Here is a 20,444-nt window from a genome sequence, read left to right on the forward strand (position 1 = left end):
TTAATCACAGACGTGTCTCGACTTGGGGGTTGTTAAAGTGGGTGGGCAGTGTTTCTTAGGTCTGTGTTATTAGCTTTATCCGGTGTGTGGGTGGACACATTTGTGTGTGTTTTGTGTGAGTGTGTGTCATGTGTTATGTTTGTTAGCTGAAATAGGAGAAGCCTGTCAAAACTTTATCACCCTCACGTGTCTTTTTCCAAACATTTATGTTTTAAGTGGATGATATTTGAAAAAAATGAACAGGCTGAGGATCATTCATATTAACTTTATTAGTGGTGCTGTTGGAATCAGACTTTTGAACACAACTTTTAGAGCTTGATTTATATCCAAAGTTTTGGTCCTAGAGTTTCTTCTTCTTCTTCTTTTTCATTCAGCTGATCCCAGTGGATCATCTGTGTGTCGCCCTATCCCTATTATCCCCCTCAGTCATACCAACCCTGTGCATGTCCTCCTTGAACCTTCTCTTTTGTCTTCCTCTTTTTCTCCTGCCTGGTTCCTCCATCTTCAACATCCTCTGCTCCATCTATTTACTAAGCTTCCTCTGCACATGTCAAAACCACCTCAGCCTTGCCTCTCCAACTTTGTCTCTAACCCACCCAACCTGAGATGTCCCACTCACATACGAATATCATGTCCATCCTGCTGGTCACTCCCACTCAACACTTCCACTTCCTTTTTTTTTTTTCTCCATCAAGGTAGACTTTATTATCCAATTACCGGCATATTGTTGGAAAGAAAGCGCAGCTGAACATCTTTGCCGTTCAATTCAGGAACGGCCGAGCCAATATTTTCTCATTAAGCTTTTTGCCAGCAGCGGCAAGTCATTCAGCAGTTGCTCCATGTAGTCATCTGCCAGATTTTGGTATGAATGCAATGACGGCGTTTCACATTTGGATTTATGTCGCGAATTTTGGTGCAATGTGCTGCTCTCGTCTGGAATTTTTCCCCATCCAGCTTGATTCATTTTGTTTTTTGTTTTTTTGTTTGTTTTGTTTTTTTTGTTTTTGGTATGGAGAAAAAAAACAGAAGAGAAAGCAAACAAAAAAAGAGCAACATAATAAATACAGCACCGTCACAATAAACTAGCTAGCAGTAGATAACAGTAGATACTAAATATTAAACGCTATTGTGCAGCACGCAAGATAGACAGCGCACAATGTGCTTTGAGGCAGCAGCCAAGAAGGGTGTAGTCCGCATCTGTGAACACCTGTGTGCACACCTGTGTGAATCAGCATGCTTGTATTACAAAGGTTTCTCCATGTAACGATCTGCTAGGGAGTGTGGGGAGCCATAGCCCCGTCCCCCAGGGTATGAAGCAGGTATGGAGGAGATCCAGGCCCCAGACATCCGGAGGCCCCAGAGTACGAGTACACTTCCACTTCCAGCTCTGCTTCCGTTTGATACAGACACAATCTTCATTAGTCTTTTTGTGACAAAGAGGCACCATCTTAAATAGGGAGTGGCTGTTAATAGACTTTTTGTTTGTTTGTTTTAAATGAAGCTGAAGACTGTTAAATACTAAAATCTAAGTTAGTGTATAGGAGTCTGTTTGCACTATTTGACTGTTCTGAACTAACTTTTTTCAATTATTTATTAAAGGCTGTGCATTAAAGATGGGCAGAGCTAACTTTTGTTTCTGGACTCAATATTTTAAAACCTCATTGTTAACTTTTTGACCTGTAAAATGTTTTTTTCTTTGTAGCCAGAAGCCTGTTGAAGTTAAGGGTCTGGCTGCTGGGCTGCGATCAGCAGACACTTTGGGTCCTTGTCTAGCTTAGCATTAGCATACTGTCTGTGCAGGTGCTTGTAAACAGCCAAAGTGGTGTTAGCAGCATAATGCTGTTTTGCACTTGTCCTGGATACAGTTTCCACTTTACCATCACCTTCTCATCCTTTCTGAGCCTCTAATTTTCTCCTCTTGCACAGGAACTGAAATCAGCTGATTGTAGCACAAGCGGAATCAATAAGCGTATCAATGGGCAAGAAACTGGTCACAAAGTGATGTGTGGTAGTGCATCGAAAACCACCTTGCAAATGTTTTGGTCGCTTGCAGATTGCCACAGTGACTGGTAATTTCTATGGAAGGTGGTGATTTGTTTGCAAACTCAGACACTCAGCAATTTCCAGTAACAACTAGCCAATGAACTGGGGCATACACATTTTACCCTAGCAACTGCCAGAAGGCCTCTAGGCCTGTGTGACTGAGGCCTAAGGTGACCGACTTGCCTCAAGTGGCCAGAAGCTGCAGTGTTTTTGTCTCATTTACTGAGTAAATCTAGCAAATAGTTTCTTTTACTTATCTACTTTATGGTTTATTTCAATTGTCAGCTATTATTCCAGCAGCTGTTTTAATGCTTTAATCATTTCTACTCTAATTTATGAAATTATCAGTGTGAACCATTTTTTCCATCACTTATCATCAGCGTTTAAACTTCTCCACTCCATTTCCACTTTTCATGTACTGCCACAGAGCACACTGTTGGATCAAGTCCTGCTTTATATTTGCTGAGCAGGTGCTCTGCTCTTATAAGTCAAGTTCTGAGTACCACCTTGGCATTTTTAGTATCTGTGGTTGGAAATCGCTGGTGCTTCATTTACATCTGAACACTCCAACTTTGACCGGCATGTCTGTATTCATCAGCTGCCATCCCCAGGCTCCTAACATTCAGCGCTTAAAATGAAAGACTCTGGGAAGTCAAGAGACCTTGCATATCACAAATGACTGATTGGAGTTGGGGTGACAGCTATGTTAGTGCCCCCTCCCTAAACTCTCCAAGGCAATAAAGCCAAGGAGGTGAGAGTTTCACACCAGCTTGACCCCCTGTGAACAGTCTCCATGGCGTGTCAGAGGTGACCTTCTGCAGGGTTCAGGGGTGAAGGTCCTAAAACAATAATATAACAATCATTGCACCCGCCCCCTTCTGAGCAACCTGATGCCCGTCTGGAATCCACCACATATAAACACAAAGATGGCTAAGAATTATGTTTAAGCTCTGCCTTCAAAATGAAATCAAACACATGTGATGTCTGGTACCAGCGTTAACCTAAAATGCAGCTCTCATGAATATTCCTGAACGTGCTGAGTGAAAGTTTAATCTGCAAGATCCTTGAACCCTGTTGAGTGGACCACAGTGCTCTGTTAGGTTATCACGCCTCCATCTGCTACATTCCCACTCGCTCCGTGTCTTTAATCAGTAACAATGAGACCTGAGGCACCGCTAAAACTGCAATAGCACAGAGGGACAAAGTGCTTGATCAGGTTGGTGCATATTACTCCACATATATCACCCACATATATCATAAACTGGGCTGCTGGAATTCTGCATTGCGTCAATGTGGAAAATGAAAACAAAAAGAGAAATGCACAGATCTCTTGTCTCATCACGTCGGCTCCGTGCACTGACAGGAATTGTATTGGCTCTTGATTAATGACGGTGGGACTGTTTAAAAAAACATAAAAGGACCACTGACAGTGCATTTTCAGGCCATTTGTAGACAGAGTTTGTACACATTAAGGAAGAGCATATGTTTAATAAATGACCACAAGTGACAGCCCAAGGCAGTAAGATAAATGAGGGCTTCTTAAGTGGAGAGGAATCAGTCACCACGGGTATGTTTTAAACGTTCCCTGTGGGAAATGTTTGAATTAGATGGCAAAGGCAGCTTAAAGGTGCACAGCTTAGGTTCTTTGTGTGATTTGTTGCCGGGCTCCTGCACGTATAGCCATCGGCTTTAAAATTTCCTTTGGAAGAACTTGATATCGTCTAAAGTGAGATTTAATTTCTCCCCAGCTGAGGATTTTTTAAAAACTGCAGTCATGAGCAAAGTCAAGGAGACACCCGTACCGAAGCAGGAAAAAAAAGCCTCGGTTTATAGAAAATTAATCTTTCAATGAAAATGTTCTCAGAAAATTGAGGATTACAAATGGATGAGGCGACACAAATTCAGCATCCGTGGGATACATTTCGATCTTCAGATATAGAAAGAGAGTGTGACTTTAAATAAAAAAAAATGGAGGGAAATTGGCATGCAAAACTTTAATCCACTAAAATAACTTTGCTGAGCTTTTTTTCCTGGGGCCAATTAAATCCTGGGACGAATATGCTGCTCCTTTGCGAAAGAAATACTAACAAAAACAAATAATTTGGTCTGTACACATCATTAATATAAATTCCCATCTAGGAAGTCATTACTTAATGTTTCTGCTGTGCCAAACAATTACAATTGCCTGTTATCAAAAAAGTAGGACAGATAACAGAAGTCCAGCTTCTCCTGGGAGGAAAAGCCAAAACTTTGTGATCTTTAATGACACAAGCCACAGTCTAGACATGAAACAGGAAACAGAATATTGAGAAGCCGTAGTCTTTAATGGTCACGGCCACTTTGATTCCCGTGGTAGCAGTCGAGTCTTTTTCATGCTCTGTTTGCTGCCAGCCGCCCACCATGATTGCAGCCCACAGTAACATCTCTGATGGTGCGATTCCTACGGTCAGTGACTGAACACGTTCAACCCCTGCTGTCCATGCTGACAGTGTGTGCAGCGGCAGAAGGATGGCAACTGAGGTGGAAAGGTTTCTAAAGACCGTGAGCATCCATGAGGCATTCATGACCTTCAACCATGATTGGCTTGTAATGTATCTAAACCCCAAATCCTTGCCTGGAAGATGAAGAAGTGTGGTCGCTCTCTGTGATGGATAGCTATTTCATATTCTATTTCATGCTGAGGAGCTCGGCAGTGGAGGGGAAAAAACTGTTGATGTCTTCTTTCTTCTTCTTCTTTTCGTTTCTGACCAAGTAACGAGAGGGAAGCTGCAAATTCTTACATTTTTGAAGCTACAAACTCTTCTTAGCCTTGATTCTTCCACACTGCCTAAATTCTTTTAGCCAAGCTTTCTTGTCATTTCTTAGATAATACTTCTCCAGGCTTCTACTGAAACCATTTCTGATGAGGCTTCAGTAAACAGGCTCAGATTTCTCTCAGGTAGTGTGTCGGGTGTTTGCACGATTTTTCCCTTTTTGTTAAAAGTTGACTTTTAAATGCTGTTCATCAGATGTAGATAAGTTTGTATGGCTGCCACTTCTTTTGTCCTCCAATTGTCCAGTTTCCTTAATTTTTTTAAGGACACAGTAAACACTATATTGAGATATGCTGAATTTTAAGCTAATAGTTCTGTGGGACTCACCTTACTGGTTCAAAAATACAATTTCATGCCTGTCAAACTGTGTTATCTTTGGCATTTTTTTCACATTCAACGGAAGAAATTGGGGAAAAATTATTTGTTCTTACCCCTAAGCATACAGTTTAAAATCAGTACTTTGCTCAATTGTCTGTTGTGTGTAAACACAACAGTTTCATCTCCCGAGTTATGTTTTTTTTAACGATTTGCACTTCAGGGTTGAGTGTGTTAGCAAACAAACAAGGTCTGGACTGAAAATGAGGGAAACGGTTGCCAACATTCAAAGAACAATATGAAAGATCTTCCCCTGGAAGTTGTTGCTCGGGTTTGGCTGCTTGGAAGCAACATTTAAAGCAATGAAGGGTGGCTCAAGACTTTTGCACAACACTGTACAAAATCCAAAATGTCGTATGTTATTGCAGCTTCCCTTTGTTGATCTATCGTATTCCAGTCATTCATTTTCTCCCTCTTATCCAAATCAAAGTGGTGGGTGGGCTGGAGCACATTCCAGCTCTCATAGAGTAAAAGTCAGGGTCCACAAAGAGACAGACAACCATTCACACCTACGGTTACTTTAAAATCACCAATTAACCTGACATGCATATCTTTAGACTGTGGTGGTGATGGGTGGGGGGTGGGTCAGTCTGCATGCAGGCAAATTTGCCCAACACACCCCTGCTGCCCCATAATATACTTCATCACAATCATCTCTCGTGACTTCTCTGTTGACTTACGCTGATTTCTTGCAAATAATCCGAAGTCACTGTTGAGCCATAGCTTGACTCACCTTCATTGTTTAGAAATAACAAAGGACAGATATCCTGAAACCTGTAAAATGCAAACTGAAAGTTTTTTCCCCAAAAAACTGCTTGGACTAAGCAAAAAATCCGTTACCTACCAACACTCATGTGTGGATATTAGTGAGGCTGACAGGTACAGCTCTGCTTATGGAGCCAAACCACTGCTCCAAATGAGACAGACTACTAAGTTACTCTTAGTAAGAATGCATTCGTAGCAGACATTAAACTATCAGCAGTTGTGAAAACCCCTGAAGAGCACAGTGTTTCTCTCACAGTGGGTAAAATGCTCCTGAGGAAGTTGCACCTACCTGAGCTTTTGTTGTTGTCTCACACCTATTCACCAAGCCCTCCTATTGACTGTCATTGTATCCTAAAGAAATGATAATGGCCACTCTGTCTTTCTTCCAGAGTGGCGGGGATCTGTGAGAGAAGCCTTGTGTGCGTGCATGTGTGTGCGTGCATGTGTGTGTGTGTGTGTGGTGCTGGGTGTCCACTTTCTCTCGTTCACTTCATGTGTTGCCAAACTGGAAACAAACAGGCATTGTGCTCCAGTTCTGCGGCGGCGGCCCTGATGTTCCTGTTTATGGTCCCATCACTTAATTGTGGCCTCACACAACTATGCCCATTATCTGCTGTTTCCCTGTGAATACTGTAGCCAGTGCGGCTTTGCTGAGGTCTAATGGTGGGCCTCTATCCTTCCAACATCTATATATGATTTGTTTGGGACAGTTTTTGAAGTAAAAATCAACAGATATGTAACAAGATTCCTTGCTTCACAGCGAGAGTTTGCATCGTGGGCTGCTGACCTTTTCTTTCTGATTTCCCAAGTAAAATAATTGAAGCTACATGTGTCTGAATTTGCATGAGCTGCAGCCGTAGCAAAGTTCTCAGTGTGATGCAAATTTAGCGACGCAGACGCATCTGAAGTAATTCTTTGATTGCTTCGCATCCTCCTCTCCTTAGGGGTGCTATCTATATCTGAGGGTGTTGATTAGATAGCAGTCTCCACCCACATTTGCAATTCAAGGAATTGTTATTCTCACATTGCTATGCGCACCGCCGTGTGGTTGTTCCGCAGGGTGAAGACTGTAGTTAACTCATAAATGATCAATATGCCATACAAGCCTCTTTCACGGAGAGTGAGCTTTCTGAATGTCCCTCTGTGGAATAGAGACGGGGTGAAATGCATGGATGTACTTTTGATTTACAATTCCCATCTTGCCTGTCAGGACTAAAGGATTAAAAACAGCTTTTTAAGCTTCGCACATAAACAGTTTCACACATTTTGTCACATTCTGGTACAGACGTTTTGCTGAAATATCAATTTTACCATGTCTGGATTATCCATCCAGGACCTTAACGCATCAGGCACTTGTGTGTTTAATCTACTCTCTGCCAGCAATGTTCTCTGTCCTGTCCAGTGGAATCCTTTGAGATAACTGAGGGAACTGAGATCTGCAGCTAGTGATGACAGCCTGCGTGACCATGGGTCAAACACAAATTTGCAAGTAAACTGGAAATTTGTCAAGTTGCCCTTTGTTGGCCCCTGTGTTTCATGTGTTAAGTACTCTGTTCAAATCAGCCATGCACTTTAAATCATGGCGACCACTTAGAGCCTGCTATCCCCACAGATCCCCACATAGCACCGGAAAGCATCTGACCCTGGACCTCAGTCTTAGTTTAGCCGCCCGTGCTAAACTAGCTGCACGCTCCCACAATAACAGTATTGACGTCACTGACCATCATTGGACGCGTGCTGCCTTCAGGTTCTCATTATAAGCTCAGATTTTGGACATTTGGAGAGCTGACATAGAATGGATAGAGATGGAAAGAAGAGACATAATAAATAAATAGATAAATAAAACAGATAAAATGCAACCCAGTAGGCTTCATTAAACATCTAACAGTATTCATTTGATCCTAGTGCATGTGAGTTATGGTTATTTAAGCAACTGGCCTAATATGGATGTTTTCTGATACTTAAATATGGATGCATTTAAAATGTGCCATGCATTCCGGGGCTTCTCATACATGAATGTGTTTACCTGCTATGGGGACTGATAAACTAATATTTCCTTTCCCTACACACACCCTTACATTTGATTGGCACCCAGAACACTCGATTCAGTATTTAAACTAAACTTTAACACATAACTATAAGTAATCTTCCCTGTAACAACGCAGCATTTATTTTACTTCAGGTTTGGTACTTATCCCCCAAATTTAAAAATTAGACATATGCTGTGACAGATGCGGTTTTCCTAATAGATAATACTGAGTTTTGCTCTCATACGATAAAGTTAATTAAATACCGTTTTATTTAGGCTGTCCTTCTTCGTTTAATATCGGGAATCCCAACTTCCTTGATACATTTGATACACACGAGTCTGTTTTGATACATTTAACATTACATTATGTAAAACAATCTCAATACACGCCTCTTTTTTGTATTTACACTGTGACTAGGTGGTTGCTTAATACACAAACTGTGTCATCGGGCGCACACCCATGAGTAAGATTTAGGACTGTGTGTATTTTGGTACATCCGGACAGGTCTGGGAATTTTCCCGACAGTCCCTGAACGCCTCGAGCTGCAAAACTGCGAGAGAAGCGGTGATTGAAGAGGATAGCAGAGCGGCGGTGGCGACGACGACGGCCATCTTAGAGCTACCGTGGTAACCGACACACTCATCTCCTGGATTTAATTTTTCATGTGAGACAAACACTCCGCCTGACTGACGAAGGGAAGAGGAAGAATAAGACGGCTGTTTTTAACTTCGCCGCGGTTGAACTCGAAGTCGGGATGCGGTTCCGAGGGAACAAGCAATTTGCATCCGCAGTCGGACTGGTCCTCGGACTATTATGTGCGGTGGAGGCAGCTAAAGGTAACTAAGCTGGGATTTAGATCCCGTTGTGTCTCGTGAGTGTCAGAGGCAGACAGTCTTTTATTTCATTTTATTGTTTGTTTGCGGCTGTCTGAAGCCACTTAGTCGCTCCAGGACGCTGAAGGTTACAAAGAGCGGTTAGCAGACAGGGGCAGTGCGGTCCTGAGGGGGGGATGCGTGTCCAGTAACCTGCTCCGGGATTGCCAGCCCCGGAGCCGCAGCGGATGGATGTGGCGAAGTATCCCGCCGGTGGACAAGTGCATCCCGCGATGCTTTGTCCAGTGCAGCCCGAAGCAGAGGGAAATTAGCCATTATGGTCCAACTGCACTTATTCTCCGTCCTGCTTAACATTGCCTCCTTAGTGCAAGAAGTGTGCCGCTTTATGAGATAATATCGAGGCTGTGAATGACCCCCTTCTGTCATCCGCATCGATTCTATTTTTGGCATCTAGTCACTTCTTTATACTCATTTTTTATCTTTGTGTTGTGTATTATTAGGATTATAAATCCGCTTCACCCGCTGCATGCTTTGTAATATTGCCCGTGGCTGGCACTCCCTGTACTAATCTTGTTTTTAAATACGTTTGAGTACATCTGGATTAGGGCTAGTGGTGATATGTTTCTTTACCCCCAACCCACCCAGTTTTTTTTTTTGTGTGTGTGTGTCTGTTTTATGTCCATGCTGTTAAAACCACGCAGGTTTATTTTTCCATTAGTGGGTTTAATACTTGGGGTTTGGCAACGTTGTGTTCGCACCAGGATCGAGTGGCTTGGTTGGCTGCGCATTGCAGATCCTCTTCACCCTGTCCCTGTTTCGTCGGTAGATTTAAAAAATTTATGTGGTGTGATCACGGGCTTAAAGTGGGGGAAAACACACACACGCTCAGTAGGTCTGGGCCTACTTTTGTGCAGAAACTATGCAAGACCCGAAAGTGCATCTGCCCTCTTCTTGTGCAACGTCACCGGTGGGCATTTGCTGCAGGGCGGTCCACCTCTCCTGCTCTACAGTGGCTCCAATCTGACCACCGTCGATGCGTGATTTACACGTCGTGTTTCATCGTTAAACTCCCAATCGGCGCACTCCCTAGCGTGAGCTTCCTGTTTCAGGGTGTGTAGAGGCAGGTGCGACTTAATCAGCGGCCATATCGGCATGCCCAGGCAGGGCTACAGAAGCCAGGGTGTGCTTTTGTGTTTGACAGTTATTGTGATGAGAATACAGGCGGTGAAATAGACACAGATTTTAAAAAATGTCTGCACAAATAAAGGGTGGGGTGGGGGGATTATTCTCGTCGTAATTCCCTTGTTTCCAGGTTAAGCAGCTGGGAATGCACCGCTTGTACAGCAGTAACTTCATTTCTTTTTCCATCCATCAAAAGAAAGAAAAGGCCTGTAGCACCTAGGCCTGGATAGTGTGGCTGCCTTTTAATGATCTACTAAAGAGTGTGCGTGCGTGCGTGAATGCATGCGTGCAAAGTGCACCTGCTGCCTTTCCTGTGCTTATCAGCGCACAATACCTGTGAACTGGGCATCTTGATGTTGGCTTATCTTTTATTAACCAAAGATTACTTGCTTGTTTGTTTGCACTCTTCCCTACAGCTTTGTTTTCATTGCTTTCCCCCCCCTCATTACCGGCCATCTCACAGCACATGAAGAAACCAGATAGTCCTTGGGTAGTGGTTCTTGTTCCCTTCTCTCAGTGTTAGCAAATATTAGCACTATGGAAACTGATTGAGGTGAAAAGCTTGGCACAAACAGGTGATTTGGCAAACTCTGACCCACAACTCAGACCGATAACATGACCGTAAGACGTTAAGGATGTGTTGAAACGCTATCTTTTTGGCTCCACCTATGATCATATGATCCATCAGATTGCCGGGGAGGAAATTCTGGTGTGTGTACCACTAAAGTCAAGAGCTAAACAGACACATCGCTTGTTTTTCCGAGGTCTGACCCGTGTAATTTATTTAGTTTTCTGTATACTGTGAGCAGCGGCTGTGTGTCTCCCATGCTCCAGAGTCAAAACATTAGGTCTGCTGGGATGCATGAGTTTGTTCAGTGCACACAGGGTCAGACAAAAGAGAGGCCGGCTTGTTGGGAAGTTCCTTCATTCATCATTGAATTAAGCAATTGTAGTTGAACAAATCGGATGCCCTGCTTTGTGGGGTGCAGAGTTAACATATGCGTCCTTCTCACATTGCTGGGGCTTTTTCAAGTCAGAGATCTCCCCCCCCCCGCTGCCCAAAAAAGCTTCCCAGCCCTGCATTAGCTTCCAAAGCCCATTACCAATCAATAGTTACAGTTAAAACGATGTAAATAAACTATTTATGTAAAAAAAAAAAAGTCTTCCTCAGCTCAGCTCTAAGGGGACTTATGGCAACCTCAATAAAACATTCTTCAATGGTGTAATTATCTCAATTAATTAGTTACTACGTCAACATTTTGCTCAAATTACTAATAATTTCATTTGTAATCTAATCACTTATCTCATGCTTTTTCATGGTTAAACAAAAGCTTCATTGCAAAAATGCTGCACTGATTGAAACTGCTTGCCAGGCTTATAAAAAGGCCCCTCATTCCAGGGATCAGAGCATCCCAGACACCAAGTGATGGATGATCGCCATTTGTGACTTTTCTGACCTTGAAGGAAATATATACTCTTACATTTTCTACATGCTGCTGCTGACTGTCTCAATGGAGCCCATTTCAAGCCTTCAAACTAGCAGCGATCCGGCTGACGTATGTTATCTTGCCGTGTTATGGCAAGCAGAAACTATGTGGATGCACACAGCTGACAATGACTGCATTGTTTGCCTCTTCCATGCAGCTCGAGAACCACTGTGGCGTGCTGCTATTCAGAGTCAGTCCAGAGACTTGTGTTTTTCCTTAGAAAGTATGCCAGTAAGTATGGGGTTGGGACAAAATGTTGATAAAGTCATATCTCGCTGTTTGCTCTCGAGATGCCATTATCGGGTGAAAATGTCGATCTTTTAATAAAACGTGCACTAGCGGCTCTAAACAGTTTCCCCTGATAGTTTGTCTTAGTAGAGTCACCGCTTTATGACTCCTCCTCGTGGTGCTTATCAAATGATTGATGGTAAACTGAACCGAGGCTGCAGTGAAAAAGAAATTTAAGGGGGAAAAAAGACAAATCGCACATTTAATTTCACACATTCTTGAAACTGAATGCGAATTATAATAAATATGCACAGACCACGGTGCAGTGAGTTAATGCATCACTCTTGCTTTTTGCTTTGTTTTTTGTCTTTAATTATGCAAATATTGTGATGTATTGTAGGCAGTTGAGTCTCAGAGTCGCTCATTGAGGCGTTATCATGGTCTTAGCATACAGTGATATTAGTTAGATGGCATGGCAGCAGCTTAAGATCCAAAAGTGTGATGTAGCGCTGAAATTAAAACGGAGCTCTCACTTAATTAGCTGATACGTGTGTTGCATAAAAGATGGATTGCTTTAACATTATTTTAAGTTGTTGAAGAAGGAAGCATCTAGAAAGAACTCACGGGAGGGGGAACACACGTAGATTTCCTGAAACACGATAACAATATGAAACGCATATCCCTTCTTTTTTTCTTTAAACTGTTTGAATAGAACTAGAACTAGGTGTGAACAGCTCCACAGGGCTACAGGAAGGTGGATGCTTTCAGTGCAATTACTGCCTTGTTTTCAGAAACATTGCGGGCTTATACTGGTGCACCACTTGCTGCAAAAATGTTTTGGGTGCATGCCATGAAAAACTGATTACATATTTCGATTGTTTAAAGGTAGTTTGTTTTAAATACATCATGCCCACCACACATTGGAAGTTATCTGTTTATCGAGTTCATTTAGGTAAAGGTAGCCATGTTTGCAAGGATTAAAAGCCTCAATGATTAAAATGCTTCTTGCAAACCCACCAATTAGAGGATCCTGCCTTTGTTGAAGCTAGTGGTAGAGACTGAGTGAAACAAAACCGGTCTGTATCTGACAAACCTTTTACTGGAAATCAGAGCCATTACTACGTCTACTATTTCTGGAAAGTTAGACAATTGTGTGCATGCGAAAATTCCTTTTTTTTCCTTGTTGTTTTGTTTTTTGTTCAAATGGTTCATGTGTATGTGTATGCTCTTCATCGGCTAGCCTCATGTAGGATAAAGAGTGAAGCTCTAATATGAATTTTAATCAGATTGAAGAAATTTTGCACATTTAACACAGCTAGTGGGCAAGAGGTTGGACACACCCTGGTCAGGTCGGTTAGCAGTTTGTGGCATTCCTACAGCCAATTTAGAATCAGCATTTAAAGTAACAAACATGGGAGGAAACCAGAGGATATATCTTGGATATAAATGGATACAATGTGACGATCCTGGGAAAAAAAAGAAAGAAAGAAAACGGTACTTTGTTCTTCTTGGCACAGAATTTAAGGGTCACACATTTTATTGTGAATGGCTACAGGGTGACGGATAGTGCTTATCATAATTAAACCTAGTCGTCTGGGTCATGGCCTACACCAGATTTCATTAAAAATGTATTCACTGAGATCAACGAACATCATGTCCAAGCTGGATTTAATATTGAATGTTTCTTCTGTGGAGACTCACAAGAAGCATTACAAAAAAAGTTGCTCTTTTGGCCTGAATAACAGTTTGCTTGCCCTGAAGCGAAGCTCCAGTCACACTCGTTACTTCTTAACATTTTTCAGTATTTATTCAGAGATTTCTCAGAGGAACAAAGGGCTTTTATTGGCTAGATGTTGGGGGGGGGGGGTCGGGATCTCGACTGATCACGTCACAGTGCGGTCACTGTTCATGGAGTTGCGCCTCAAGCCCCTGAAGAATGTGTGTATGAGTTAATCCCCCGAGAGTGCTAAGCATTTCCATTTGGTAGTTTGCCACTTAGGCCGCGACAATACTGGACTCAATTTGTGTCTGTGATGACTTTCCTCTCATTGGTGCCTTCGGGAGCTGAAAGGAGTCAGTGAACTGTCAAGAATGGGTCATTCAGTTGTGAATATTAAGCCGGCCAGAATACTGGGAAGTTGTGTCGACCACCAAGAAAGGAGTCTGGAGTCAAGTCAGCCTGTGGTTGTTAACTTTTGCGTGAGATATAAAAATAACAACGTGAGAAAGTGCTTTTTCATTAATTTCCCCCCTTAAATCTGTCTTAAATCTTCTTTTTTTTTTCATATCTGTTTCTGCATTTGAAACTAACACTGCAATAAACTATCCAGTATGCAGAGAATGTAATAAAAATATCCCTTTTCCTCATAAAAATGTCAAAAGTGAAACCGAATGCATAGAATGCCGTAAAGTAATAGCTGGTGATGATTATCCTATTGTGTTATTTCTATAAAAGTGTAATAAAAACCAGAGCGAACAGGGTTTAACTGAGTTCAGCAGCTTATCTGGCTGTTACGTCCTACCATTGCTGCCGGGCGAAGATATTAACCCGCTCAGCTATTCACATTTAGGCGTGTTCTCATTAAGATTTGGTTTCCCTGAGAAGCAGGTAACCAGAGAGCACATCACCTGCAGGTCGGCTACACCCGAGCATCTGGTTAGTTTCGTCTGTTTTTCTCTTGTGTTTTCACTCTCACTGGCCTCTTTTGTGCAGCTCGCACAGAGAGGTGATTGAGTTGCGTTCAAGGCCCCGCAGCTCCCCACCCCTGCTTCAGAGGACCGCCGTGTCGTCTGGGGTGTGTTCACTCTGTTGGGCGGTTGTGACTGCACGGAGGACAAACAAATGTTGTTGCCTGGCAGGGAAACTGAGAGGCTCTCCTGTGTGAGCCGAGTGTTTAAGGAGTGAAGGGGGCCTGAAGTCTGGGCTGCGTTTAAGGGTTTTCGGGGTTCTGTGAACAGTCCACAGTCTGTGATGGAAGTAGCTTACGTCAACAAGCTCCAGAGCTTTTAAGGCGAGGCAAACAGAGAAGTGTGCCTGCTTTTTCACGCTGTGAGCAGATTATTCTTTGATTATTTCTGGTACACAAAAATGGACTAAATAATTCAAGTCATTCCTTGGCTCACATGTGCAAGCATCACATACCTTAAGCTGTTTGGCCACAGCTTCTGTTTGACTGTGCTGCCTTAAATCCCTGAAGTTGTCATCTAATTTGCAACGAAGGCACACCTGTCTATGAGGCAAACTTTTCTTCTGGCTAGCACAAAATTATTGAATAATTTTCCATTGTTAAAATGCATATGTCCTCATATGCTGAGGCAGGGGAAATAGCTGGGGCATTCAGCATATTCTTCTGGTAGAATAATGTTTATTTAAAGCAGTTCAGAAGTTTCTAGACTCTCCATGAAAAACCCATAAGGTCTGACTATCGCCTCAGTGCACACACTCCCTCCTTCTTTTCTCAGTGCAGCTACTCCTGCAGCTAATGGGACAAATGTGATCAACCTGGCAACAACAGACTTTATTTAGTCTCAGACAACACACTCTCTGCACGCGCTGCTTGTAGACCATTCAGCCACTTGTATTCCCTTGATTGGCCAATTTTTCTACTAAGTTTACTGTATTTCTCAGTCTGGTTAATCAGTCAGTGGAATGAGGCTGATTATTCACTACATTTGGTTGTGTGTGCGTGTGTGTGGTATATCATAAATAAAATTTCCATATACTTGGATGTACGTGATAGTCATTGAATGAATGCTCGAATTGTTGCTGCACAAAGGATAAGTGTTGCTCTGGTGTGACCGGCCATAGCTCTGCATTTGCATGTAATCAAACAAGATTTCAAGACTTGCAGGCTGCCGGCCTGTCAAATATAAAATCGACGAAGCAGACCTCCACTGAATGTCACAGGCCTCACGTGTGACTGCAGCATCATCATTACACAACAGGTCCTCGGAGGTTCCCAGGCATTACGAGGCTTGATCTGATAATTACAGACTGATCATCTGCTGCTATCATGCAGCTACAATCTGGACAGCTGTGGCATTTTTCTCTGTTTCTTCTAGAGTAAGGACGAGTGAGCCATGTTCTCATTGTGTTTGGTTTAATCTGTACTGTTAGGGAGGATTATACAGTGAAGTGAAAACTTTTGGCGAGTGGTTTGAGATTAAGATTAAGATTTTTATCCTTGTGTTTCCCTTAAGGGAAATATGTTGTGGGCTCAGAGTTGCTGCCACAGAGTGTTGGTGTTGGGGAGGAGGATTCACAGTCCTGGCATAGATGGAGAATGAGTGTAAAGGCTGCCTATTGAATCTCAGGATTACCAGCACCTATTGTGACTCTAACGTTCTCGCAGGAAGTATTTCATCACGGTTAATAGGCCAAACTGTATAGGTTAGGCTTCTATAAAAGAGCAAGGCAACCATAGTCGGGACTTTGTCTTTGTGTCCAAGTGAATGGACAGCATGTAACCCAGTGCAACTCCACCACAGATTTGAGGTTTTCTGTTGTTTACTTTATTTCTTTTGAGCAGATTTGATCTCTAGCTGCAGCACTTGCCGATCGTGATTTAGTATATATGAAAATTGAAACTTAATATGCTGAAAAGGAAAACACAAATCTTCATTTCAAGTCCTCAAATGCCCCTCTGCTTCATGGGAGCTCAGTGCAGGTGGCAGAGACGCAGAGCTGATTAGTCGAAGGCATGCCACAGCACAGCTTGGCGCACACAGTCAAATCGAGTACTTGATCCTGGTCCATCTGTGTCATCAGTCAGCTGTGTTTCAACATTGCTCTCCAAAATGTTCTCGATCTCTGCAGTTCTTCCTGTCATTTGAGCATCTTTTATGCTCACAGCTTAACCCTGTCTCGCTGAAAACCATGTCCGTCCGTTATATCAGCACTGGCGTGGCCGTATTGTCTGAGTGGCGACGCTTATCGTTCAGGAGAATACTGTGGCAGCTACCTGCGCTTTAATGGCGGACATAAATAGAACTGACGGTGTGATAACGATGTGGCGTTACGCAAAGTGGCCAACGTGGAGAGCATACTGGTGCCATTCTATGCTTTCAGCGTCCACTAGGGTCTGCTTTGGTTCCTATGATGTAAATTTCAGCATCAAACGGTGAGGATCTGGAGGGACCAGTGAACAGATAATTTACATTACAATAAACCAATTATGCTTGCGCCCAAGCAGCAGACTTCAAAGAAGTGTAGGAACGACTACCCGGCTGTCGGGTCTCCATGTGTACTTGTCCATATCCACAACAGGGTATAATCTAGGCTTTAGTCTTGTCGTGTTATCATGGTCACCTCTGTACAAATAGTATATTGGTTTACAAATCATCTAAGAATTGAAAGATGCTGGTTTCAATCCTGGGAAGAGACACAAGTCCCTTTGGAATTGCATCAAGAAGGGCATCTGGCTTAAAAATCTGCCAAATCAAACATGTGACTCTACCTGTTGTGGTGCCCCCCCCTCACCCTTGTGAATAAGGGAGCCCGATGAAAGTAGCTCCATGCCGACCTCTACATGTACACGATCAGAATTTGGCAGGAATTTGCTTTCTCCAGGTTTCTTTGATGTCTTTATATCTCGCTCGTTGCACGACCTTGTCATTGAATGAAATAGACGCATCCCATTATAGGATTAAATGACATTGGCCTTATTTGCTGTGTAACAGGATTGCATGGCGCTGTGTGGTTGCCAGCCTGGAAGTGCATCCAGTGGCCCACCATCTGTGCACATTTAGTAATAATATCTCGATATGTGTGTTTGTCTCCAGCTTCTGACACATTCATCCCTCAGAGGCTTCTTGTACATTTTCATTTTTCCCGTGTCTATCTTTCTGTGTTTTGTGAACTTATTTGTATTCATGGTTATTGGCGGGGGGATAATGCTGCCTGAAAAGACTTTATTTCACCGCAAAAGGCCAAGATTGGTTTCAAATGTCCGTGTATTTATGGCCCAGCTCTGCATATAATATTTATACTGAGTACAAAGACTTGCTTGTGTTAAAAATAGGATGGTGAATAACTAGTCCATTTTTCTCTTAATCTTTAAATATATGCATGTGTGTGCAGTGGGTAAAAATGGCTTTCCTTTTCTGTTCAACCTTTTACCTGATAAGTCTGCACCACAGAATTTAAATGACACATTAAATGTGGTTAATGATGCACCATCCCTACTGTTTATTTCTCTAGGCATCTTAAAAATGAGTGTTTCTTCTCAGTCTGTCGCAGTGATAGTGGGGCCAGATACTTGTTTTTTGTTTTTTTTAAAGAGCTTTATTTTGCTTCCCGTTAAAAATGGATTTAACGTGAAACTACTTTGTTCCTTGTTGCTGTGACCTCTTTTCAGCCTTTTAACTCAGAGAGCATCTTGGCAGCTCCTGCGGGCAGTTATTTTATGACCAGGACGTAAAAACTTCATGTATAGAATCACCAGCCAGTAAATGCTTGAGGTTTGTTGACTTTGCTTAAAATTATGGGAAGGTTTTTGGGGTTTTTTCAGTTTGATAGTTTGACATTACAGGTTTATTTACGGCTAAAATCAGAGTGGCGGCACAATCGAGATTTCTGGTGTGTTCCACTGGAGCACTTCAAGAAAAATCACATCATAATTCACGTATACTTGGTTACATTTATATGACAGTATTGAGTAGATATATCACTACACAGTTAAAACTGTGGTGGACCTCCTCTTTGCACTTGCGGCAGTGCAGCAAAACAATTGTAAATGTAATATAAAATTACTGAGGGGCTCTTTGGGAGAGAGGTGCAGGATATCCACTACTTTTGGTATCATAGAATATATTTATGATTACGGTTCTTTAAGTGCTTCTTCTTTCTCTGTCTCCAATTTCGGCCTCCAGTTTTCTTTTCTGATCTTTCACATGTGAACAACTATTCTGATTAATTTTCAGTGATTTTGATGATCAAATAAAAATTCAGTTTAACAAATTTTAGGATTAGCTGCTTATCATTTTTAACATGGTCATTTTTGGCATTAAAAAATACAATTAAGATTAGTTGGTGGTTAATATAACTAGTGTAAAGAAATAAGATTTATTTTATTTGTTTTTTGCTAACACAAGACACAGTAAGGCCAGTTTATCAGTTTAATGTTAATCACTCAGCTTTCCGCTGAATTATATGCTTTGATTTGTATGAAGACTTGAGTCTGCAGGTTATAATTGTGCTGGTTGGGCCTATGCACGGCATTAGATGGATTCATTTCCTGATTAAGTTAAATTAAGGAAATGGCACTCGTCCAGGTTGAAAATCCTCAATGCTGCAGCAGCAGGCCTATAACAGGCTGCCTTGTTTCAAAGGCCTTACTTCTAATCTCATCCCAAAGTCTCCCCCCCCCCCCCCCCCTTTTTTTTTTTAAGCAGCCAGTCCATCCCTAAAACACATCTTCTCCCCTTATAATCAGTATATTATTATTAAGTAAGTAAATTATTCAGATTTGCTCATGTTCCTCTGTGTCAAATGTTGTCAAAGCACAACAAATGTTCTCACTACTCACTGCAGGCTTGATGAAGCGATCTTGTCAAAAAGGCTTTGTTGGCAATTTCATGCAATCCATGTGAGATTTCCCGCTTTAAATAAAATAATGTTTTAGATTTGATTTCTTGGGAAGTGTCTGTTTGATTTGGGCTGTGATTTTTGACAGCAGTACGGTAGCGGTAATCTGTCAAAGGTGTGCCATCTGTTTTCTCAGACATGTTAACATTTTTCCGCAGGCGTATACATCACTATTAATTATTTTTCATTAGTTTTGTGTTATACAAAAAGCATGCTTCAAACTCAAACCTATAGCACAATTAGACAAACGCATTTATAAGCTACAATATCTGTGAGTAACTCCAGCCAGTTAGAGTATTCACACAGGACGTCTTGAGGTGTCCTGTGGTGTTGTTGGCAGGTAAAACGGATCAACGTAACATCTTTAGGAATCTCAGGACTCAAGGTTGCCCAAAAGAAGTAGCGTTGTCACATGGCAAGATGTTCCGTGCTATACACCTGTCTGTCTGAGAGTTTTTTCTTCATCTACCTTTTTTTATTTTCTTTTTTTTCTTGAGGGGAATGGAGGCATTCCACTTGGCATTTTTGCTGTCTCAGTGGGTTGTCTCCTTAAGAATAAAAGCCTGTGCAGCTATACATAATTTAAATGGCTCATTGAAGCTATCATTTGGGGTTGGGCTCCATTTTGCACATCCTTTTTTCACTGATTTCCTTCTTTTACAGAGCAAAGACGGCATTCGGGGATGTCCTCTGTGTCCTCAGTGTTGAATTTTAAAACCTCATTATATCAGTAAAGATGTGGGTTGACCACCATTAGACTAGCTACCAGGTTTTTCCAAGGTTTTCTAGTCCCAGTAAGCATTATAGGCAGAGATCACCCTCACGAACTTCTGATGCACAAAACGCATACACCTCTGTGAATATATCTCCAACTGGATCAATAGTTGCCAGTAGAAAAATGGTGTCTGTCACCTAGCATTGATAAGTAAATGGGCATTGTGTTTAATATATTGGGGCAAATAACTCTTATAAGGTTGCCGGTTCGAGCCCCGGCTTGGACAGTCTCGGTTGTTGTGTCCTTGGATAAGACACTTCACCCGTTGCCTACTGGTGGTGGTCGGAGGGCCCGGTGGCGCCAGTGTCCGGCTGCCTCGCCTCTGTCA

General features: G+C 42.3%; 1 protein-coding gene across 4 annotated transcripts in view; it reads left to right on the plus strand.

Annotated features, from left to right (window-relative positions):
* Positions 1-8,566: 8,566 nt before the first annotated feature.
* The window catches only part of clstn1 (calsyntenin 1), a 37,855-nt gene continuing 25,977 nt past the window's right edge, over positions 8,567-20,444 (plus strand). For all 4 annotated transcript variants that reach the window (XM_087833425.1, XM_087833427.1, XM_087833426.1 and 1 more), the window contains exon 1: positions 8,567-8,862. In XM_087833425.1, the coding sequence (XP_087689551.1) occupies positions 8,781-8,862 (82 nt within the window). In that variant the 5' untranslated portion in view covers positions 8,567-8,780. The remainder of the gene's footprint in view (positions 8,863-20,444) is intronic.

The sequence above is a fragment of the Neolamprologus brichardi genome, chromosome 20, assembly GCF_056152115.1.
Source record: "Neolamprologus brichardi isolate AB-2024 chromosome 20, ASM5615211v1, whole genome shotgun sequence".
NCBI classification, from domain to species: Eukaryota; Metazoa; Chordata; class Actinopteri; order Cichliformes; family Cichlidae; genus Neolamprologus; species Neolamprologus brichardi.